The sequence below is a fragment of the Grammomys surdaster genome, unplaced genomic scaffold (genome assembly GCF_004785775.1).
Source record: "Grammomys surdaster isolate TR1022 unplaced genomic scaffold, NIH_TR_1.0 125919, whole genome shotgun sequence".
NCBI lineage: Eukaryota > Metazoa > Chordata > Mammalia > Rodentia > Muridae > Grammomys > Grammomys surdaster.
The window spans coordinates 179980-206528 of NW_021620743.1; the positions used below are offsets into that span (position 1 = coordinate 179980).

At 36.1% G+C, this 26549-nt stretch overlaps 1 protein-coding gene across 1 annotated transcript; it reads right to left on the bottom strand.

Moving 5' to 3' along the window:
- Positions 1-20182: 20182 nt before the first annotated feature.
- LOC114608515 (olfactory receptor 4A16-like) lies at positions 20183-21127 on the bottom strand. Its single transcript, XM_028752477.1, has one exon. The coding sequence runs from the start codon at positions 21125-21127 to the stop codon at positions 20183-20185; it is 945 nt and encodes a 314-aa protein (XP_028608310.1).
- Positions 21128-26549: the final 5422 nt, after the last annotated feature.

Consider the following 26549-nt stretch of genomic DNA (forward strand, 5'->3'; position numbering starts at 1 on the left):
AATTGCACTCAATGGGTTTGAAAATAAATGAGAGAGGACACATTTTTCTGTGGATATGCAATGTGGGTGGAACTGGGAAAGGAATGAAAGAAGAGGGTAAATAAGACCAAAACACTGTGAACAAAAATTCTGAAGGATTTAATAAAAATATTTTAAAAGAAATTACATTGAAAACATTAACATATAGGATGTTGAAAGAAATTTCTACACACCTAGAATGAAATAGTACATTTTCCTTGGAGTCATTCATAATTTGTCTCTTACTGTCTTTCTGTCCCTCTTCCACATAGCTCTCTGAACACTGCAAGGGCAGGGCTTTGATGAAGACATCCCATATGGACTGAATGTTCCAAAGTCTTACACTCTCACATTGATGTCTGCACTAGTTTTCATCTACTGCAAAGGAAGCTTCTTGATGATATTAAGTGAGGTACTGATTGATGAGGATAGAGGGCTATCATTAGGAGTTATTTTTATTCCTATGGTCTTTTAGCAGAACAATAGTGTTTGGTTTTTCCCAGACACAGACTGATACATGTATGAACTCAAAGAGCCTGTGGCACCATACACACAGTCTGCATAGGCTCAAGTCAAATGAGGTCTATGCACTGAGAGGAAGAACTAGACATAAATTCTCATTCCTTTAATCAGGAAGCTATCTGCAGCTTACACCACTTATGAAGAAAAAATTAGTCTTTCCCAATGGGGTCTCACTGTGTATATTAACCATACTTTAGGGTAGGTCCCTTCCCAATAAGTATACAGCCAACATTAAAAGATTTCTATGGTGTTTTTTGTTCTACTTTTCCTTTCTCTGTATGTTTTCTGGTCTTATATTTTAATGCTTTCTCTCTCTCTCTCTCTCTCTCTCTCTCTCTCTCTCTCTCTCTCTCTGTGTGTGTGTGTGTGTGTGTGTATGTTCTTATATTTTTTTTGTTTTTCTGTTGTTTTGTTCTATACTACTTGTTTCTTTGTTTGCCTTCTAAAAGTGAGAGTAAATGACAGAGAGAGAGAGAGAGAGAGAGAGAGAGAGAGAGAGAGAGAGAGAGAGAGAGATTCTTGAGATCTGAAGTGAGTAACATCATAATGTGTATAACAGGAGAAAGGGAGCAGTCAGGAAATTTTACGGCAGAACTTTATATTTTAGTGATTCTGCATCTCATCCTTAACAATCAGTTCTGTCCTTGGCCAGAAGTCAGAAACGTCCTTTCTTCTAAAGGCAGCTTGGTCCTGGCCGGAAGTTCTAGAAATGTCTAGAGACACAAATTTGTACTATCCTTTTACATAGCAATGTATATAGCTGCTTGTGAAACAGTGTATGTGAATGCTCCCCACCCTCAGTCCTGACTCCTAGGCACAGATCACCTCATAGGTGGGACAGCAGGACTGACCTATACTTCAAATAAATGAGGCCTTATTAACCCCATCAACAATGACCACCTTGCAATTCCTTTTTGCAATGGGGCTTGCAATTCCTTTATAGTGGCTTAGTTGCTTCCTTTCTCTGAAATACTCATCTAGAACCTATAATAAACTCCTTGCTAAGACTCTTCTTTCCATTGTCTTTGAAATGTATTCTTTAAAATTGCAGAAACCTTTGGACTGGAGTAGCTTTCATCCCTTTTGAGTGTTGGGACTATAGACCTTCAAGTCATATTCACCTGAGATCAGAAACTTCCATTACTCTCAAGGAGTCAATATCCCTATTAGTTCCCAGATCACTGCAGTGTATTGTCTATGAAATGGAGGTGAGTACAGCAACCAATGTTCTATTTCTTTCCACTTTTAATTTTCTGTCTTTATTTTCCATATTCCTGCCCTCAAAATTCAGTTCTGCAGCACCTATGATATCATGGCCAGCAGCACAGGCTCTACTACTTCCTGTGTTTTCTTTCTCTCGTATGCTCCCCCTACACTAAAAAAGCACTGATTTCTCTGGAAGGCCTGATTACACTTCCTCTGTCTTTCCTTAGAGTGTGCAGAATCTCTCTTTGCTTCATGGAGCACTAGCTGAATTTGTACTTGGAATAAGAAGAACCTTGCTCTTACAGAGAGTAAAAAGCCACTGCAGGAAGAAAGGCTGGCTTAGTGGCCATGGTTAGATCATCAGCACCAAGAAACAGAGCAAGATTACCCAGAAGAGTGTAGACCACATAGTTGTTCTGGTCCCTTATACCTAGACTTTCCCACACAAATAGCACTCATTTGTTTATATCTTCTCTCTTTGTTTGTTTATTTGTTTGTTTGTTTGTTTGTTTGTTTCACCTTACCAAGTGCATGCTTGGATGGGAAAAATATACCCAGAGATGGCTCTCTAATATTATATTTTTATTAACTATTATATTGTATTTCTATTCACTCATTAGAATGTTGAAAATAAAAACAAACAAAAAAAAAACTTGATGTTTAAAGGAAAATAGATAGCTTTCAAGTTTAGTAAAATAAACCAGACTTAGACAATTACCAATTTTTTTCTTTCTGTATACGTAATCTAGATTCAAACATGTACACACACACACACACAAACACAGACAGAAATAGAGTCATAGAGAGAGGCAGAGGTAGAGACAGAGAGACAGAGACATAAATATGACATGAAAGGAACAAGTGGCTAAGCAGGAGGAAGAAGACATTTAAAGGACTTGGGATGAGAAACAAGAAATAGTTTTTTGAGGGAAAATATGCAAAATATCTTATGATTTATATATATTTAGCTGTAGTTAGCTATATTTAGTTATATATAGTGTATATAATTAAACCACTGGGCCTTTCATCAGAGAGATGGAGAGAAGCAAGAGGAAGAGAAGAAGAGAAGCAATAGGTAATATGGGTATGAATATGAGCAAAATAAAATGACATATATGTTTGAAAATATCCAAATGTAATCTATTTTGTACTTCATCTATAATATTAATGAAAAACTAAGTCCACCAAATGCATAATAATTTTGAAAAGCTACATTCTCATGAAATATAAATAATGACTATGAGAAGCAAAAGCTTACGTTTTAAACCTTGCAAACTACAATCTCATAACATATAAATAATTGCTTTGAGAAGTAAAAGTTTATGTTTTAAAACTTTTCACTGAGAGAATATTGAAAACATTAACATTTATGCTTCAAACACAAGAATATGCAAATTCATAAATAAAACACTACTGCAACAAAATTCACACATTGACACTTATACACTGATAGTGGGTGACTTTAATACTACACTGTCACCAACAGACAAGCCATTTAAAGTAAAGTTAAACGAAGAAATGTTGGAGCTAAGTAAAGTCATAGTCAAAATGAATATGCCTTCTTCTCAGAACCTCGTGGAACTTTCATCAAAGCTATCTCAAAACTGAAAAACTGTTGAAAGCAAGTCTCAACAGATACAAGAAACTTCAAGTAACTCCCTGTAGCCTACTGGACCAACACAGAATAAATAACGCTGGATGTCAACAAAACAAAACATAACAAATAATAACAAAAAGCTTAAAAACTCATGGAAACCGAACAACTCACTACTGAGAAAAAATGACTAAAGAAAGAAGTTAAGAAATTAAAACCTTTTTATAATTGAATGGAAATTAAAACACAATGTATTCATAGTTATAGAACAAATGAAGGTGGCACTAAGAGGCAGGTTCATAGCCTCAATGCCTATATTAAAAGACAAAAAAAGGAAAGCATAGGAGCATACATGAAATTTCAAGGAGAAAAGAAGAAATGATGCCCCAAAGAGAATACAGCAAGAAATAAACTCAGGGTTAAAGATCAATAAAATAAAAAAATTACAAAGAATAATGAAACAAAGAATTGGTCCTTCAAGAAAATAAAAAAGATCAATAAACTCTTACCTAGCTTAACAAAAAAACAAACAAACAAAAATGAAAAAATTTAAAATTAACAAAATTAGAAATAAAAGTGGGGCCATAAAAAGAGAAATCAATAACACACACAAAGATTCATAAGGCTATAAATTTCTTTAAAAATCTATATGACTTTTACAAGAAGAGGTGTCATGTTTTGTCAAAGGACTCCAGCAACTAATGAGATGATCATGTGATTCTATTTCCTTTGAGTTTGTTATACATAGGATTAAGTTGACGGATTTCCATATATTGAATCATCTCTGCATCCTTAGTTTGAAGAATATTTGATCTTGGTGAATAACTGTTCTGTTGTGTTCTTAGATTTAGTTTGTGAGAATTTAATTGAGTATTTTTGCACTGATATTATAAGTGATATTGGTGTGAAGACCTTTTTCTTTGTGTGGTTTAGGTATCAGGGTAACTGTGGCTTCATAGAACAAATTAGATAGTGTTCCTTCTATTTCTATTTTGCTAAATAGTTTGAGAAGTATTGGTATTACCTCTTCTTTGAAGGTCTTGTAAAGTTCTGCACTCACTCAAACTACCTGTCTTTTTTTTTTTTTTTTTTTTTTTTGGTTGGGAGTTGTGAGACTGTTTAGACCATTTACCTGACCTTGAGTTAACTTTGGTATGTGGTATCTGTATAGAAAATCATCCATTTCTGGAGTTGGAAAATATCATCTTGAGTGAGATGACCCAATCTCAAAAGAACATACTTGGTATGAACTCACTGATAAGTGGATATTAGACCAAAAGCTCACAATGTCTAAGAATCTACATATAGACCACATAAAACTCACATAGAAGAAGGAAGACCAAAGTATGAATTCGTTGGTCCTTTCTAGAAGGAGTATCAAAAGTTTCAACCAGAACTCCCAAAGTCTAAACCAGAGAGCACAAAGGGAGGGACTCACACACCTGTATAGGGAATTGAGGGTGACCTTGTTAGACTTCAGTGAAAGTGAAGGGCCAAGGTCCCCGAAAGTTTGGATCCCCTACTGTGTGGGAATTCGAGAGCAGGGAGATGGGACTGGGAGGATGTTTGGAGCACACCATCACAAAAATTAGGAGGAGTGGGTAAGGGATAAAGGATCTTGGGGGAGAATGAGAAAGGAGATAACATTGAAAGGTAAATACGTATAATATCCAATAAAAAACCCACACAGATAAAGGATTTTTTTAAAAAAGGGAGTTTACTTATCTTAAATTAATTTCAAAAGTTTCTAGGAGTTGCAAATTGGCTAAGATCCTATTTTAAGCTCTCCACAAAAGAACTTAAATCTCTGTTCAATATTCTCAAGAGAGAGGTAAACCCTAACTTCCTGAACAGTTAATTGACAGAAGAGAGGTAATCTCACAAAAAGTAGAAAAAGCTATTTCCAATCGATATATCATATAGTCTGATTAATTGTCAGTGGTGCTATAAAAGTCCTTTGACAAAAGATTATAAATATAGATTTATATATCCTTAAATAAGGTCTTCATGACTCTCTGAGTGTAGAAGGAGCAACTGTTGGCGCTTCTGCCCTGATTTTACAAGAACTCTGAAAAATTGGCTTTAAAAATAAAAGAGGGGGAACGGTACCCCCTCAGAAAGAGCCCCCCTGAAATACTCTCCATCATGCCTTGTTCACTTTTCTCTCTCTAAAGCTGAAAGCTCATGGCAAATCTCTTGCTGACCATGTTGGTGACCTCGGGCACCACCAAGACCAACAAAACTTTGCCACAGATATGGGGAAGGACCCTCATACCCGTAAAGGGAATACCCCAGACCCAGTTCCCTTATGGAGCCGAGGACTGATATGCCTGTCCAATACCACAGAAGGCACAGCTAACCGGCTACCACAAATATTAATTAAAAAAATAGATACACTCACAAAGCCAGGCCCAACCATAAATACGATGAATAATAATTTACATCCAGGGAAGAGAAATCTCCCTGAGAATCCCCTTCTTTTTTCTTTCCAGGCAAAAATGAATCACCCGTGATACCTGCTATTAGAAGTTCTAATCCAGATGGGCCAGAAGCCAGGATCCTCGCCCTTACCCTCACCCCCTACCTTTTCCCAGCTGCACAAGGTTCCCTGAAGCTTGGCAACTGCAAGATCCTGCTTGGCAACTGCAAATAGACTCAAAGCAGTGTACCATATCATCTGAAGAATAGCAAGGAGACCATAACTCAAGCAGTGTACCATATCTTCTGAAGAATAGCAGGTTGCAGTCCTCCTTGCCCCCACGAATAACTAGGGCCTGCCAGTCGGGTCAAGTGGCACCCAGACGTGGGGCTCGAGGCACGGACCCCTCTGGACGGACCCTCATTGAGAGGATGTGCGCAGGACATCAAGATTGAGCGAGACAGAGATCATTGCCCGCGACCTGTCATCCACGGAACCAGGTTAATGCTGCCATCAAGAAGACGGTTGAAGTCCATTAACATCAACCGAAAATTGAAGAGGATCCAGAAGTGACTCTGCAGGAGACTGACACAGCTGCCAGCTCCCCTGCCTCCCCCTACGGTCGACCGCTAGACTTCCACGTCCTCCAGAAGGGTTCCTGGTATGCCTGGCTTTGCCCCCGTTTCTCTCGATAGAGAGCTTGGCCTCTTGATCACCACAACAAAAATTGGCTTTTTCCTAAACCAAGGCCGCCCTTGATATGGCCGCTAACATTGGGGAGCCTTCCTTTATGACAATATTACACCCCAAACTGACAAATGGTTGGTAAATTGAACATTTACAAGGGACTAGGATGGCTGTGAGTTAGCCCAATGACGGGATTATTGTAGGTCCACTTCCCAGGGGCCCACCCAATGCAGCCGAAAAGGAGTGTATGGTGCTGGGAGTGGGTGCAGCCTACATGGCCTAAGACAGGGCTCTCACCCTCCTTTCACCCACATCGGAGTCCCTTGACGTTGCCCATCTTCGACAGCCTAAAACCTTCGACCATCGATGTGACTCGTCTCACATCAGTGTTTTGGGGTTGTGAACTTGTCTAAGACCCCCCATAATTAGACATCCAAATTCAAAATTCACATAGTTGGGATTGATCATAAGATGCCTTCTCTAACTAAACAGAGAAGGGGGAGATGCCAGAAGCCAGGACCCTCGCCCTTACCCTCACCCCCTACCTTTCCCCACCTGCACAATGTCCTCTGAAGCTTGGCAACTGCAAGATCCTGCTTAGCAACTGCAGATAGACTCAAAGCAGTGTAGCATATCATCTTAAGAATAGCAGGGAGACCATAACTCAAGCAGTGTACCATATCTTCTGAAGAACAGCAGGTAGATCATAATTCAAGGCAGTGTACCGTATAGACCATGACATGTTTCAAGGCACAGGCCAAGAAGATTTTGTACTTTTCCACCACCTGGCCCCTCTTACCCCCTCCCCTTGTAAAACATGCTATAAAAAAGCATTTCATGTTCAAAAATAAATTATTTATAAAAAAAAAAAGGAAAATCATCCATTTCATCTAGATTTTCTAATTTTGTTAAGTATAGGCTTTTATAGTAGGGGCTGATTTTTTTTTTAATTTCTGCAGTTTCTGTTGTTATATCTCCCATTTCATTTCTGATTCTGGTAATTTAGATACTATCTCTATGTTCTTTCAGTGAGTTTGGCTAAATGTTTACCTTCCCTTTTGATTTTCAACTGAACAAGATCTTCGTTTTGATGATTTTTGTATCATTATCCTTTATCTAATTGGTTGATTTCAGCCCTGAGTTTGATTATTTCCTGCCATGTTCTTCTCTTGAATGTATTTGCTGTTTTGGTTGTTGTTCTAAAGTTTTGAGGTGCCATATTAAGTTGACAGTGTAGGATCTCTCAAATTTCCTTAGGAAGGCAATTAGTGCTATCAATTTTCCTCTTAGCACTGCTTTCATTGTGTCCCAATAGTTTGGGTATTTTGTACTATCATTTTCATTCAATTCTATAAAGTCTTTGATTCCTTTATTTCTTCCCTGACCAAGTTATTGAGTAGAGTATTTTATTTTAGAGTGTGGTTTTATTTTGTCTTATTGGTTGGCTAAGTGCTGTGTTTTCTTTTTTCTTTTCTTTTTTTTTTTTTCAGAAATAATGTAAAGTTGGTTGGGTAGAGAGGGAAGAGGATTTGGAAGAACTTGGGGAAAAGAAAAAAAATTCAAACTAAAACTAAAATTAAAAATGTTTTAAACTTTCTCCTGTTACTTCTCATTTCACCTTTAACAGGCGTGCAGCACCAGAAATGTACAGGTCATATCCCTTACCACCACACATTCCCCCTGCCTGTAGAGTCCCTTGAGGCATACCCAGCTGCTCTAAGCAGCTTGCTATCCCCCAAAGCTTTATTGCCCAGCCACCTCTTTGCCTGACTTCAGGAGATCCATGACACCAGGAGCATACAGGTTAGATCCTCCCACTCCATTGTGCTGCCCACTTAGTTCTACAGAGCACACCTAGCTGCTCTGATACTTACACCTCTCCCTGAGTTTCCTTGTCCAACCCAAGACTGTCCTTTAGAGGCCTGCACCAGAAATATCGAGGGACAACTAGGTGGCTAAAGACAAGTGTTAAGAACACAGTCAACAAAAGCCAGGACAATATGGCACCTTCAGAGCATAGGTAACATATAACAGCAAACTCTGGATATCCTAACATAGCTAAGCAAAAGAAGATTCCTTAATTTCAATCTTATAATGATGATAGAGGCATTTAAAAAAGAAATGAAAAAAAAATCCCTTAAAGAAATACAAGAAAATAAAGTCAAATAGGTAAAGGCCTTTAAAGTGGAAACAAATAAGTTCCTTAAAATGCAAGAACGTATAATTAAACAGGTAAAGAAAAGAAATAAAACTGTACAAGACAGGAAATGGAAATAAAAGCAACATGGAAAACAGAAACTCAGAGAATGTTGGAGATTGGAAACCTAGGGGGAAAAAAAAACAGGAATATGAGACACAAGAATCACTAGCAGAGTATATGTAATGGAAGAGAGAATCTTAAATGTAGAAGATACAATAGAAGAAACTGATACATCAGTCGAAGAAAATGTTAAATCTAAAAAATTTCTGACACACAACATCTAGAAAATCTGTGATACGGTGAAAAGACCTAACCTAAAAGTAATAGGAATGAAGAAGGTGAAGAGTCTCAACTCTGAGATCCAGAACATATTTCCAAAGAAATCATAGAAGAAAAATTCCCCAAACTAAAGAAAGACATGTCTATAAATATGCAAGAAGTTTACAGAACACGAATTAAACTGGATAAGAAAAGAAAATCCCCCTGCCACATAATAATCAAGACACTAAATAAAACAAGGAAAGATTAATAGCTGTAAGCGAAAATCACCAAGTAACATACTAAGGCAAACCTATCAGAATTACAGGTTACTTCTCAACACAGACTCCAAAGGCTAGAGGGACCTGGACAGATGTCATTCAGTCTCTAAGAAACCATAGATGCCAAGATAAATTACTATACCTAGCAAACCTCTCAATTAACTTAGATGGAAAAAAACAAAATACAAGAGAAAAACAAATTTAAACAGTATCAATCCACAAGTACAGAAAGCCCTACAGAAAATCCTAGAAGGAAACCGACAAACCAAGGAGATTAACTGCACACCAGAAAAAACAGGAAATACATAATTCCACACCAGCAAAAACAAAATAAGGGAAGCATACAAACACGCTGTACACACACACACACACACACACACACACACACACAGAGAGAGAGAAAGAGAGAGAAAGAGAGAGAGAGAGAGAGAGAGAGAGAGAGAGAGAGAATAATATCACCAAGATAATAAGAATTAAAAATCATTGTTCATTAATATCTCTCAAAATAAATGGGCTAAATTCCCCAGTAAAAACACACAAGTTAATAGAATAGATGTGAAAACAGGATCCATAATTCTGCTTCATGCAAGAGACACACCTCAGCAATAAAAATAAACACTACAAAGGAAAGGACTGTAAAACTGTTTGCCAAGCAGATAGACCAAGGAGAAAGCTGGCATAGCCATTCTATTATCTAGTAAAATAGATATTTGATAAACATTGTTCAAAGGAGATGAGGAAGAACACTTCATACTCATCAAAGGAAAAATCTTACCAAGAAGCCATCTCATTTTTGAATATGTATGCCCCAAATGAAAGGCCGTCTACATTCATAAAAGAAACATTACTAAAGCTTAAATGGCACATCAAGCCCACACATTAATATTGGGGGACTCCAACACCCAACTCTCACCAAAGGACAGGTCATTGAGACAGAAACTAAACATGGAAATAATGAAACTAACCAATGTTGTGACTCAAACTGACCTAACAGATATCTACAGAACATTTCAACCAAAACACAAAAGAAGATATCTTCTTCCTAGAATATCAGAGAGCCTTCTCCAAAATTGACCAGATGGTCAAACAGAAAGCAAGTCCCAAAAGATATGAGAAAACTGTAATAACTCTGTGTATTATATCAGACCACCATGGATTAAAGCTGGACTTTAATAACAGAAACCTAGGAACTCATGGAAACTGAAGAACTCTCTAATCAATGATCACTATGTCAGGGGAGAAATAAATAAGTAAAAAACTTTCTAGAATTCAATGAAAATGAGGGCAAAAAAATACCCAATCTTAAAAGACACAATGATTAGAGAGAAGTTCATAGCACCAACTCCCTTGATAAAGAAATTCAAGGGTTCTCATAATAGCATCTTACAAGTACTTATGAAAGCTCTAGGAAAATAAAATCAATCACAACCAAGAGGAGTAGACAGCAGGAAATAATCAAACTCAGGGATGAAATCAATCAATTAGAAACAAAGAGAACAATGCAAAGAATCAAAGAAACCAAGAACTGTTTGGTTTTGTTTAAGAAAGTCAACAGGATAGACAAAACACTTAGCCAAACTAAAAACAAAGAACAGAGACAGTATCCAAGTTAGCAAAATCAAAAATTAAAAAGGAGATATACAGTAGACAATAAGAAAATTCAAAGAACAATTAGGTCTTACTTCAAGACTGTACTTCAAGAATGTCCTCCAAATAAGTGGAAACTCTAAACAGAATGGATGATTTTTTAGGCAGACACAACTTAAGAGAGTTAAATCAAGATCAGGTAAACAACCTAAATAAATCCCACAAACTCTAAGAAAATAGAAGCACTGATTAAAATCTCCCAACAGTTAAAAGTTCAGAGGCAGATACTTTTAACACAAATTCTACCAGACTTTCAAAGAAGAGCTAGTACCAATACTCCTTAAAATATTCCATAAAATAGAAACAGAAAGAATGTTCCCAAACTCATTCTATGAAGCCACAGGCACTCTAATAGCTAACACAGCAACTCAACAAAGAAAGAGAAATTCAGATAAATTTCCCTCAGGAACATTGATGCAAAAAAATCTCAATAAAATACAGGCCAATTGAATCCAAGAACACACCAAAAACATCATCTACCATGATCAAGTAAGCATCATCCTAGGGATTTTGGAGTGGTTCATTATATGAAAACCCAACAACATGATAAACATATAAACATATATCCACTATATAAACAAACTGCAAGGAAAAAAAAATCACATGATCATTTCATTAGATGCTGAGAAAGTCCTTGATAAACTCCAACACCACTTCATGTTAAAAGTCTTGGAGAGATCAGGGATGCAAGTTTCATACCCAATCAATAAAATCAATATACAGCAAGATAATAAACAACATGAAATTAAATTGAGGGAAACTTCCAGCAATCCACCAAAATCATTGACAAGACAAGGTTGCCCACTCTCTCCCTACCTCTCAACAGAGTGCTTCCTGTTTTACCTAGAGCCATATAAGACATGTAAAAGAGATCAAGCAGATGCAAATTGGAAAAGAAGAAGTCAAAGTATTGCTATATGCCGATTATATGATAGCATACATAAAAGACCCCAAAAATTCTACAAGAGAACCCCTAAAACTAATAAACACTTTCAGTAAATTGGCTACATATAAAATTAACTCAAAAATCTCAGTAGCACTCCTTTATACAAATCATAAATGGGCTGAGAAAGACATTAGGGAAATAGCACCCTTTACAATAACAACAAATAATATAAAGTACTTTTTATAAGAAACTAACACAATTAGAAGGTGTACAATCAATACAACTTACATTAAATACTGTAGAAGAAACAAAAGTAATTTTAACTTGACAATTAAAAGAGCCTTAGCACATGTATTAACACTTGTTTGAAATCCATATAAATACTTTATAAATACCTTATAAAGTAATATCCTGTACATAATTCTAACCAAGCAAGCAAAAGACCTGTATAACAAGAACTTCAAGTCTCTGAAGAAAGAAATTGAGGAAGGTATCAGAAGATGGAAAGATCTCCCATGCTCATGCATCTGTAGGATTCAATAGTAAAAATGGTCCTCTTAAGAAAAGCAATCTGCAAATTCAATGCAATTCCCATCATAAATTCCAACACAATTTCTTAAAGATCTTGAAAGTTCAATTCTCAACTTCATAGGGGAAAACAAAAAACTCAGAATAGCCAAAAAAATCTGTAACAATAAATGAACTTCTAGACATAATATCTCTGATTTCAAGCTATACTACAAAGCAATAGTAATAAAAACTGCATAGTATTGGCATAAAAACAGACAGGTTCATAAGTGTAATAGAATTGAAGACCTAGAAAATGAACTCATACCTATAAATGCTTGCTATTTTACAAAGAAGACAAAATCATGCAATTGAAAAATGAAAAGTATCTTCAACAAATGGTGCAAGTCTAACTGAATGTCTGCATGTAGAAGAATGCAAATAGACCCATATCTATCATTAAAGTCCAAGTGGGCAAAAGACCTCAACATAAACCTACACACACTATATCTAATAGAACAGAGAATGTGGAGCTGCCTTGAACACAGTGGCACAAAGACAATTTATTGAACAGAACAGCAGTAGCTCAGGCTCTAAGATTGACAATTTTAAAAAAATGTGAGTTTATGAAGCTGAAAATCATTTGTAAGGTCAAGATCCTCTGTTCCACAAGGTCTAAAAACTTGAGGCAAGACAGTTTGTCCCATTTGGAGTATAAGTATGCAAAGGTGGGTCAGGAACATATGTCCAATACAGCTTCCCAGTCACAATTGTTAGGGCATTCAGCAAGCTCACAGGTCAGCATCCTTCTGTGTCCCAGCATTAGCATGTCTCACCCATCACTCTGGCAGCCACCATGCTCCTTCAGAATCATGAAGAAAAAACACAAACATGCCCTCTTCTCCATATTAAATACTTGATCAGGATCATGCCATATGCAAGTAAGTCGATCCTTCCCTTTCACCTATGCATATGTATGCCTTGTTGTAGGGTGCCATAGACACTCAGCAGAAAGCTTTTTGCACCACTGCTTCTGCAATTGACTTGACACAAGAAGTTAAGACAGTTACTTTTGATAATCATTTTGCAAAAAAAATGTTACTAATGTGCTGAGTATATAAGAGGACTTAGATAGATATTTGGAACAATGAATTAATGATCTTTATCCTATTCAAATTATTGGAAGGAAGGTCAGAGTTTAAGAGTAAGGATCCATCTCGAGTGTCATGCCAAATACCATTGGATTCATGTTAATTCTAAAGCTTACAGGGGCAGTCATTATAATTAGGAAAAGGTTTAAAGACACTTGCAGGGTATTTGGCATAATTCTAACACCCCTCTTGAGGTTTTAACTTTGCATAGTGAGATTATGAATTTAAAGAATGCTGCTTTGTTGAGCTTTGATGCTGCAGATACTGCTGATAAAATTACCCATGGCCTGAGGTCAGTATTTCTATTTTGGTCAAGCCTCAAGAATGGCATATAGAGCTTGATCATGCTAGCCCTTTTTTGTCCTGGCAATACTTTTATTACTGCCCATCATGTTAAAGTTTTTCTTTAACAAAATCAACATGTTGGCAGCCAAAGTACATGGCTTGAAATTGAAAGTGGAACCTGCAGAGTTTTTAAATTAACAGGCTGGCAAGCCATGGGTGGGTTAGATTCTGCACAGAGCCTTATCAACCTAAGACAGAAGTGCATTGCCTTTGATAATATATATTCGATGATGAGTAAGGAAGGCATTCTTGTCAGAATGACCTAAGACAGGCTCAGTCTTGTTTATGAAATAAAAAAGGGGAGAGACAAAGAGCTTTTGGGGCTGCTTGGCAAGAAGCTGACATGGGCCAAGAACAAGGAAATGGGCTGCTTGGCAGGAATCTTACATTGGCCAAAGGCAAGGAAGTGGGCTTCAGGCAGGAATCTGACATTAGGCTAGAACAAAGAAGTAATTTCAGGCAGGAATCTAAATCTTAGGGTAGAACAAAGAAATAATTTCAGGCAGGAATCTGAATCTTAGGCTAGAACAAGGAAGTAAGCTTCAGACATAAAAATGACTTTGGGCCAGGACAGAGAAGTAAGCTCAGATATTTTGATCATCCTGATAAGCCCTTAGAAACAGTGATCACTAGAGTGTTCACAGAACTTTTTTTATTGCTTTGCTTGTACTTTGACTATTTGTGTTTATTGTCTTGCTTGTTCCTTGACTATTTGCATCTATTGTATTGCTAGTTCTTCAACCTAGAACTGACCTGAATAATTGCATGTAATTAAAATGGTATAAAAGCAAAAAGGAAGAGGGGGTTGGCGTAGGGGGTTTCTAGGGAGGGGAAATGGGGAAAGGGGATGTCATCTGAAATGTAAATACATTTAAAAATTAAAAAGAAAATAGGAAAAAAACTGAGAAAAAAAGAACTATTTAGTGTCTTTGGTCATCAAGAAATCAAAATCAAAATGACTCTTTCACCTGTCAGAATGGATATGATCAAAATTCAAGTAATAGCACATGCTGGTGATGATGTGGAATAAGGGGAACACTCTTCCATTTCTAGTGAGAGAGCAAACTAACACAATAACTTTGTAAATCAACTTGGACATTTCTCTGAAAATTGGGAATAGTTCTACCTGAACTGTGGAATGGATAAATATGGTTCATCTAAACAAAGGAATATTATTTAGCTATTAAAAACAAGGACGTCATGAAATTTGAAGGCAAATGAATAGATTGAGAAGATATCATTCTGAGTGAGGTAGAGACCTCACATAACTAATTGTCTATTGAGAGGGTTCATCCAACAGTGGATAGAAGCAGATGTTGAGAGACCTACAGCCTAACATTAGGTGGAGCTCAAGGATTCTTATGGAAGAGTGGATAATAAAAATGAGTGAGCAGGTGGGTCAAGGACACCATAAGAAGACCTGCTGCATTAACTACCCTGGGCCAATGGGGGATCAAAGAGACTTAATCACCTAAAAAAAAGTGCAGGGCCCTGGAACTAATGCCCCCTACATATTTGTAGCAAATGCGCATCTTTGTTTTCATTTAGGACCCTAACAATTGGAGGAGCTGTCTCTGACTCTGTTGCCTGTCATTCGAACCCCTTCCTCTAACTGAACTGCCAGGTTAGGCCTCAGTGGAAGAGGATATGCTTAGACCTTCTGAGACTAGATGTCCCAGGTCATGGTGGTACCCAAGAGAGGCTTCTCCTTCTCTGACTAGAAGGGGAGGGAATAATGTGGGGTTGGATTTGAAGGGATGTTATTAGAAGGAGAGGAGATATGAGGGCTGCAATTGGGATGTAAAGTAAATAAATAAATTAATTAATGAAAAAAGTAATTTGCTACAAAAAATGGTTTTAAATAATAAAAAAGTCCCAGAAATTTTAGGGATACAATAACCAAAACTTAATATAATAAAAGTGATCTATCACAAGCCCACAGCCAACATCAACGTACTTAGAAAGAAATATCATCATTTACACTAATATTTGGAATGACACATGCTTTTCTGTCTCTTCATACCTACTCAATATAGTACTTGAATTGCTGTCTAGAGTAACAAGACAACTGAAGGAGATCAAAGAGACACACTTAGGAAAGGAAGAAGTCAAGTTATTTTTAGTTGCAGATGACTCAATTGTATACATTAATGGCCCTAAAAATTTCACAAAGAAACTCTTACCTCTGATAAATACTTTCAGCAAATTGTATACAAACTTATTACACAAAATCAGTGCCCGTCTATATACAAATGGCAATTTGAGAAAGAAATAATGGAAACAACACCTTTTACAATAATCTCAAAAAAAAATCACAAAATATCTTGAGGTAGCTCTAACCAAGCAAGAGAACGACTTTCATAATAAAAACTTTAAGACATTGAAAAAAATAGATGATACTGGAAATGGAAAGATATTCCATGCTCATGGATAGGTAGAATTAATTTGGTAAAAATGCTAACCAATAAAATGTAATTTGTAGATTCAATGCAATCACCATCAAAATTCTACCACAGATCTTCATAAAATTTAAAAGAAAAATTTTCAACATATATTCACATACACCAAACACACAATACACCACCACCACCACCAACAACAACAACAATAACAACAATAAAAACTGAAGAGCTAATAATCCTGAATAGTTAAAGATTTGCTGCAGGTATCACCATCCCTACCTCAAATTGTACTACAAAGCTAAAGTAATAGAAACAGAATGGAATGAGCATAATGTACATATATTTGTCAAATGTATTGAATTGAAGATTTAGACATAAATCTACACACATACGAACATTTGATTTTTTTCATAAAGCAGTCAGAAATACACACTGGAAAAAGACAGAATCTGTAACAATGGTGCTGTTCAATCTGGACTCCTACATGTAAAAGAATCAAAATAGATCCATACATATCACCCTGCACAAAATTCATTCCAAATGGATCAAAGATCTCAACATAAAACCAGATACATTGAACCTGGGATAGAAAGCGAAGAATAGCCTAGGACTCATTGATATTAAAAGACTTTCTAAACAGAACACTGTTGGAATGGGCCCCATTAAGGTCAAAATCTTCTGCCCAGCAAAAGACATTGTCATTTGGGCAAAGCAACAGACCACATAATGGGAAAGGATTTTAGAACTACACAGCCAATAGAAGAATAATATCTAAAATACATAAAGAACTCAAAAGAATTGGACAGCAAGAAAACAAAAAATTCAGTTAAGAATGGGGTACAGATCTAGACAGAGAGTTCTCTAAAGAATAAACACAAATAGCAGACAAACACTTAAAGAATTACTCAAAATCTTTAGTTAGCTGAGAAATAGAAATCAAAATAAATTTGAGATCTCATCTTATGCCAGGAAGAATTGCCAAGATCAATAAAACAAATGACAGCTGAAGCTGGAGAGAACATAGAATAAGGCGAAATCTCTCATTACTGTTTGGAGTACAATATTGTACAACCACTATGAAAATCAGTGAGGTACTTCCTCAGCAAGCTTGTACCTGATCTTCCTCCAACTATATCACTCTTGGGCATATACCCAAAGGACCCTACATCTTGCTACAGTGACCCTTGCTCAATCATGTTCAGTACTGGACTATTCAAAATAATCAGAAATTTGAAAAAGAGTAGATTTCCATCAATAGATGAATGGATAAAAAATGTGGTATATTACACAATGGAATATTACTCAGTTTTAAAAAATAAAATTATGAAATTTTCAGGTAAATGGATTGAGCTAGAATAGAAGTGGACACAAGTCCACATCCCTAACTCAGAAGCTATCTCCAATTGATAATCACTCATTATTAATTAATATTCTCCAAGGGAATTTTATTGGGTATACGAACCAATCTTAAGCACAAGCTCCATGCCTAGTAGTAGATGGCCAACACAAAATTAATTTAATGGTAATTTTTAAAGTTTTGTGGAATTTTTGTTTTTGTTTATGATGGATTTGGAGGGCCTCAGGTCCCAGAATGCTTCATTGGAAAATTACTTTCTTTCTTTCCTTCCTTCCTTCTTCATTACTCTACATGTTTTTTTCCTTATATTACATACTATGTTTTCTTGATTTGTAATTTTAGAAAATTTCTGTGCTTTTCACTGTGTGTGTGTGTGTGTGTGTGTGTGTGTGTGTGTGTGTATTTCTTGTGCTTTTGATTTGACTCTGGGTTTTCCTATTTGTTCATTTGTTTTTCCTATTTAGGTTTGTGTCAGTTTAATTTATTTTATTTTACGATATCTTTTCTTATCTCTCCTAATTTTTCTTCTTAGATGACTGTTCATTTTCTAATATGATAGAAAATGAAAAAAATGAATTTGGGTGGATGGGAAGGTGAAGAGGATATGGGAGGAATTGAAGTAGCAAAAGCACAATCAGAACATCTGAAAAAAATCTATTTTCAGTAATAATAAAGTAAGATCACTGAAAATGTAAAAGTATATTTTAAGAATACACATATTCATAGTTAAATTATATTGAACTATAATTAACAGAAATTTTGGTATCAGAATTAAGTTTGAGTAGATATACAAAATTAATTTGAAGATGGTAAAAGAAAGTACTTTCAATGATTTCAGTAATAATCCAGTTAAGAGGCTGGAAAATTTATCAATGAACTAATATTATATAAGCAAGACTTCGGGCAGATGGGGATGAGGACAAGAGGGATCAGGCTGGGTGCATGGAAAAAGAGAGTACTGAGAGAGAAAACTGTAATTAGGGGACATTTGAGGAGTGGTACGGAAACCTAGTACAGTGGAAAGTCCCTGGAATATACAAGGGTGAAGCTAGTAAAAAAACATTCATAGCAATGGGGCTGATGAAGCCTAAACTGGCCATCTTCTGTAACCAATCAAGGTTTCCAGTAGCAGGACTGGAACATCAATCCAGCCACAAAACCTTCAACCTACACTTTGTCCTGCCTGCAACATATGCTGGTGTCATTGTGGAACAGAATAGTGGTAGTAGCCAACCAATGACTGATCGTTGAGGCCCATGCCTCAAGAGAGAACCCACCCCTGACACTGCCTGGATAACCAGGAATCAGAGGCTGGATAGCCTAGAGATCTAGGATAAAATCAAACAAGACTAGCACAAACAAAAACAAAAAAGTCAATGAAATCATTCCTAATGATATTCTGCTAACTCATATATTGGTGCCTAGCCCAATTGTCATCAGAGAGGTTTCATCCAGCAGAAAACCACAGGCAAACATTAGGTAGAGTTCAGGGAACTACATGACAGAGGGAGAGAAAGAATTGTAGGAACCAGGAGGAGCCATGGAGAACATGGCACACAGAATCAGCTAAGTAGGGCTCACAGGGTCTCATGAGACTAAAGCAACCACCAGGGAGCCTATATGAAACTAGCTAGGTCCCTTGCATATATACTATGGTTGTATAGCTTGGTGTTTTTGCGGGACTCCTAATAGTGTGAGTTGGGTGTGTCTTGGTCAGGGTTTCTATTACTGTGAAAAACCACCACAGCCAAAAACCAAGTTGGGGAGGAAAGAGTTTATTCAGCTTACACTTCCAGATCATGGTTCATCACTGGAGGAAGTCAAGAAAAGAAATCAAGCAGGTCTGTAACCTGGTGGCAGGAGCTAATAACAGAGGCCATGGAGGGGTGCCACTTATTGGCTTACTCAGCCTGCTTTTTTAAGGAACCCAGGATCACCATCCCAGATTTGACACCATCTACAAGGGGCTGGGCCCTACCCCACTGATTACTAACTGAGAAAATGCCTCACAGATGTACCTCATGGAGGCATTTTCTCATCTGAGCCTCCTTCCTCTCTGATGACTCTCAACTTGTGTAAAGTTGAAACACAAAACAAGCCAGAACAGGGGATATCATTGACTCTTTTGCTTACTTTTGAGACCCTTTTCCTCCTACTGGATTGCCTCATCCAGCCTTGATATGAGGAATATGACTATCACATAAACTACAAAGACACCAAAGTAGCAAGAGTAAGCCTAAGACAATGAGTAGTAATGTAAGCAGGTATACTGGTAGAATAATGAACAATTCAGTTTCTGAACATATCTTTGGTTCCAGATATATATCTATTATCAATGGTGTCAATGATGAGATATAGATATAAAAATGTGTTTTCTTCACCAGAGAAAAATGAAACACTTCATTCTAATGCCTATTCATAACTAAGAAAAATGAAATTCACTGAGCATAATTTTTTAATAAGTAAGCCTTATGTCCTTTATTAATATTCTATAAATTATCCACTAAATTTACTCTAATCTTAGATGAGATCAGGCGCATTCACAGTGGTATAGCCAAAGACTTAATTTTAATCTCAAGTGATTATTTCAATGTTTCTAATGGATTTATTTAAAGAAAATTATTCATATAGATGCATTGAACGAGTTCTATCATAACTGCTTAAGAATGGTTGCCTTTTTGTTACTTTAGTTACCAGCACCATCAGTGAGAAGACATTATTATTTTATCTCTAGAGAAAACCTTACACAATAGATTTTCCATAGACTTTTTCATCTCTGAATTTCTCAAGGCATATATTAAAGGATTCAAAATAGGAGTGACAATTGTATAAAAAACAGTAATGGATTTATCAATAGGAAAGTTGTGAACAGGTCTTACATACATGAAAATACAGGGAACAAAAAAACAGACAACCACCATGATGTGGGAGCTGCAAGTAGATAGGGCTTTCTGCCTCCCTTCCTGACTGTGAGTCTTAAGAGATCTCAGTATGATTCCATAGGAGATTATGAGAATGATGAAGACTAAAATACATATTGCCCCACCATTGGCAACCACAGTGAGGCCAATAAAATATGTATCAGTGCATGCAAGTCCTAATAATGGGTACATGTCACAGATAAAGTGGTCAATGACATTTGGACCACAGAAGGGAAGGTTGTATACAAAGAGAAGTTGAGCCATAGAATGTACAAGGCCTCCAGCCCAGGAAACCAACAATTGGAGGAAGCAAGCCCGCCTGTTCATGATGATCAAATAATGCAATGGTTTACAGATGGCCACATAACGATCATAGGCCATCACCATCAGAAGGAAGACCTCAGCACCACCAAGTAGGTGCTCTAAGAAGAGCTGAGTCATGCAAGCAGAAAAGGAAATTGTTTTTCTATCACACAGCAAGTCTACTATCAACTTGGGTGAAATAGAAGTGGAATAAACAGCATCCAGAAGTGACAAATAGGCAAGGAAGAAGTACATTGGAGTCCCTAAGGAGGGACTGGCTATGACTGTCCCCACAATGAACAGGTTACCCACCATTGTCACAATGTAGATGAATAAAAACATGACAAACAATACTCTTTGTCCAGAAGGATCTTGAGTGAGGCCCAGGAGTACAAACTCTGTGACATTGTTTCTTTGTCCCATTGATCCTCTTATAAGTCTTAATTTACTGATTAAAGATCTTGAACAGACCCTACTAGGAAGTTGTGATCTTGACTCTCAGTTCACTATGGCAATAAGCACATCATCATTATCTGTCCCATAGATAACCATTTCTACTTCTTCTTCCAATGACCCCAATACATCTTCTGTTAACTCCTTCCCTTAAGAGGCTTTTGTTGAACCTACAAATGTAATGTCGTATGTCAAGATTCAGTGGGTAGTTTAGCTAGGGTTTTATTCATCTTGTTATTCTTATTTTTCAAAGAACCATCTGTTTTTACCATTAAAATACAATCTTGATCTCTTCAAGCATCCAGTTCATTGGTACTAGTTTGTGGTATTAGGTATTTATAATCATATCTCAATGGACTTTCAGACTTCAAAGCTCTTTCAGTAAATTTAGTGAGGACTGAATTTAAACAGACTCATATAACCAATAAATTAATTATCCCATTTATGTCTGTAGCTGTTATTTTATTTGACTCTTTAGGGCTTTCAAAAGCCAAAATTCTGTTCCTTGTACCTTGTACCCATTACCTTCACTGAGAATTCATAACTAACTATATTCACTGCCCAGTTTTGAACAAGTGTAGTTTAACTGAACAGTTTAAACTAGTGAATGTAAGCAAGTACTTCTTCAGATAGAAATTTCTGTTTTCAAAACTCCTGGAATGAGCTGGGAAGTGTAACATAAGAAAACAGAAACTATAATCAGATGTAGAGGCAAATGAGGTTCCTGATCCTGAATAGGGAATACTCAAATGAAAATTCTGTACTGAGATTTCCAAGATGCCTATATTAAAAAGAATAGTCTAGACTAAGTATAAGAGTGAATATGTCTCATCTTTTTCTAAATATTATTATAAATATATCTCAAATTTCATGCAGCAATAAAAGAGGAATTAAATATGAGGATTTCAGAATCCTTTCTAGTCAATGATCTGCAAGACTATTAGTTCAGACAAATGCAAAGATGAGCAGTGGATGAAGGCATTTGTTGCTCTTACAGATGGCCCAGGTTCTGTTCAAGTACCCATATGGTGGCTTACAACATTTTTATCTCCAGTTCTAGAGAATCAGATGCTTTCTCCTGTCTCCATGGGTACTAGGCATACACATGGTAGGCATGTATGCATGCAGTTAAAACATTCACACATATAAATAGCCGGTCTAGTTCTTTCAATTCTGCTTACAATGCCTTTTGTTTTTTCATGTTTGCTGAGTCATGCAAACTTGGAAGGCTTATTACTGTTTGGAGGCTAAGTGTCAACCAGTAGAAAATAGGATGTACTTACTAATGTAACTAAATAGTGACTTCCAATGTCTCTCACAGTGGTGTCTAGAAAACTCAGATACACAGAGGCAGTAAAAGGCAATGAAGAATTGTGTGAACTCTGCAGCTATATGACAAGTGTTGCAAAGCCAGGCTCACTCAGTTGTTAGAGTGGCTTTGGGCTCAGGAACAAGCATCAGTATACTTCTGACTCATCATTTGCTCTGCAGAGACACAGCTAACATCTACTCCCTCTGGTGGTATCATTTTTGTTGCTGGTGCTGTTGTATCATATAAAGTTCCTAAAGTTCTGTTTAGAACCTGCTAAAACCTAAATAAATGATAGCTGTTATTAATGTTGTTTGTCAATATGAGTAAGGAAAAAATTCATCACAGTACCTGCTAATAAGTTATTCACAAGAATGTATATAATAGAAAAGCATATACTTATTGAACTCATTTTGAGACATAGATTAAGTTATATTTTTAAGAATTATATGTGTTGTCATAGGTAAGTACTGAGAATATTTACCTGTAGAATATTGTATTTTCCTAGAAACAGGGGTAGTCTGTTTATGTGCATTTAGTAGTATAAAGAATATATGAAGAAAGAATCAGACTTTATTTCAAAGTTTTCTGTGACACATTTTGTTTGTGATTCATAACCATTATGGAAAACATCTGACTCAGGAGAAAACAGTAGTTGAATCTGTCCACCTGTTGAATAACATAATTGTAAATGTACTCCATGTCTAACAATTTATTTCAGATTATTCTGAAATAATTAATGGTTAGTACAATACTTCACCAGGAAAAGTCTGTATTGTCTAGTCTAATCATTAACATAAAAGACTGAAAATGCATCCTATTTTCAGACTTAAGCATAATATACTAAGTAGTTAACATTTTCAAAGATTTGATAAGTCTATTCTGTAATATGGTTTTAATTTAAACTACCAAATACATTTCTAAAATGTACAGCTTACTATAATTTTACAAACACATTATATTAACAGTGTTTTAATATATGTGACAGTAAATACTATACTCTCTGCCCATGTTTATCTCTATGAATAGCTACTGTTACATTTGTTGATTCGTTTTGAGAATTATTAATAAAAGCCTATGTATTACATAAAACATTGTTTATTTGCACTCCATCATATTTGATACATGCAACTTAAATCATCTAATGCAAATATTTGAAGATAATCACATTTCTTTGGTAACATTACAAGTACAAACCAGAAAAATGAAGTCATAGATTAAATTATTATAAGTGTTATACATGTATATTTAAACACATACTGAGCGAAGTGGGAAATAAATAAATATCAGGCTTTATATAAGTACACCATGCATATTCCAATTATCTCTGTGTTTTTCAAACTTAATATTTCTAATCTAAACACCATTAATATTGTCTTAAGGCATTGTTCATTTTAGCACATCAAAATAATAGTCACCCATTATCCTACTATCCACAGATTTTTGCCTCAGTAATTCACATTTGCATTTGGCTTTTAGTAAGGAAAACTATCACCTCTTTTATTGAGAATGAGTACTGGATATGAAGATATAAGTACACTTAAGAAGACAGTTAAAAAATTCTTACATATTATATCATTAGTTACTGGAAGGTAAATGACCAACCTCAGCTACTAAAAATAATGTCATAGAAAAATAAAATTGCTGTACTTGTATAAAATTCATCTAATTCATGGAGATGATCTTGTCTAAGCCCATTTTTGATGCTACAAAGAAAGTAAATGTAAATCACAAAATTACCTGTGCAAAGTGTTTCCTTTTGGACAATTATACTTAACAACAAAAATGGTTTGTTTTAGAGACTGAAGATAGTATCCATCTGCCCAAGTGATAAAACTTTCATATAACAACAGAAAAGCCTGAGGTATTATTTTTCATAGAAGTTAGTGATAAGAGTTTCTATTACATGGGACAAAATTCTACAGCATTTTATTCATTCACAGTCTTGTTAAGGTCATTCTTTCTGACTTACTAGGATCTTCATATCCCTCTTAGGCCTCACCTAAGATATAAATTCTGTCCAGGGATGGATTAGCAGTAATGGATATAAGAGGACACAGCATCTCAAAGATTAAGTCCTAACTAAGGCATCCTCCAGCACAGATATAACAGAGTTTTGAGAAACCGCCTGAGTCATATCCTGTCAGAACAGGAAAACAATTTGCCATTTATTTGTGTAGATAATTTTGCATAAGTAACCCTGCACATCATCTCTATTTCCAATGAACTGGATGATTGCATCATTATGGGCGAGGTTATTAGATTGCTTGGAACATATTCAAGTTAAAAAAAAACTTTCCTGGATAATTTTTCCCTCAATAATCCTTATGAAAAATATATAGCTGGATATTACAAAGAGTGTGTAGGTACCTGAAAAATAATATGAAAACTCTGTAATGTAAAGAGGGAAATTTCAAAAATGATAAAGTTAATATTCCTAAAGCTATATTTTATGATAGTATGTAATGCAAACCAAAAATGGAAACATTTCTGGTCTTATTTTCAAGCCATACACCACTACATATATCATTCTCTGACACCGAGAAAGACTCAGTCAAAGAAGATATCAGTCTCCAAAGAGAATTTGTTCTAAAAGCAACCCAAAAACTAAAAAAATTTTTAGTTGATGTTGTGAGAGGTACCTCGGGAAAGCTATGATCAGGAGAAATAGTCTTCCCCAAGAAATAACACAATTGGTTATCCAATACCAAGCGATCAACTCTGAAAATACTAAAATGTAACATACACACTGAAAAGATTGTGCTTGAATTATTTATATATACATATATATATATATTCGCAATAATAATTAATTTTTTAAAAAGGCCATGAGCCTGAAAAAGAACAAGGAAGGACTGTTAGATCACAATCTCAAAAAATAAAATAAATAATGATAAACAAGAGAAAAAGGAATGAGTCATTTTATTTCAAATGCAAAATGTTCAAATTAAGTACTTAATATTATCTTTACTTGTAACAGAACAAAACTCTTTGTTGAAATATCTTTCAGAAATTTTATACAAAATTGATTCTAATCAAATGGATATTTATGCTACTCTGATTTTTGATACATTTATATCAAGAAGCCCTTCCATGGAGATACATTCTACATTTTTTCTCAGGACTTTGTGGCTTGTTACTTTATGATTGGTAGCTTGTTTAGTGAGAAGACATTCTTTCTTCTTTTATTTAAAATGGATTTTTTTTCATATGACACATTCTAACTACAGTTTTCCTTCCCTCTACAACTCCTAGTTCCTCACCACCTGTGTTCTCATCCAGACCCACCATCTTTATGCCTCTTATTATGAAAAAAAAAACCCAGCAGTGTAAGGGATAATAATAATAAAAGAAAATATAATAAGGTAAAAGAAAAACAAATCTGAATAGGACAAAACAAAATAAGCAAAAGGAAAAGAGCCCAAAAGAAGACACAAGAGTCACAGATCCATTCATATACACACCCAGGGAACATTGTGGAAGAGGAGGAAGAAAGACTGTAAAAGCCAGAGGGGGTGGAGGACACCAAGGAAGAAGACCTTCTAAACACAGCTGGATTCATGCAAATATAAACTATCAAATACCAGTGCAGCGTGCACAGGGCCCTTACCTGATGGTGTCATAGAGGTGAAAGGAGAAGTGGGCACATGCTCCCTTCCTAACTCAGAAGGAATCTCCAATTGATAACCACTTACAACTAGAAGTTATTATAATTTTGTATTACGTAGTCCCACTGAAGAAACAAACTACTCCTAAGAGTAGACATCAGGAGAAAGGACTGAAGGAGCTGAAGGGGTTTGCAACTCCCTAGGAAGAACAACAGTATCAACCAACCAGACCCCCCAGAGATCCCAGGGTCTAAACCATCAACCAAGGAGTACACATGGAGGGATCCATGGCTCCCACTGCATATGTAGAGGATGTGCATATGTAGAGGATGGCCTTGTTGGGAATCAGTGGAAGGAGAGGCCCTTGGTACTGTGAAGGCTCAACGCCCCAGTGTAGGGGAATTTGAGGGTGAGGAGGTGGGAGTAGGTGGGTAGGTGGGGAACACCTTCATAGAAACAGGGGAGGGGTGTGGGA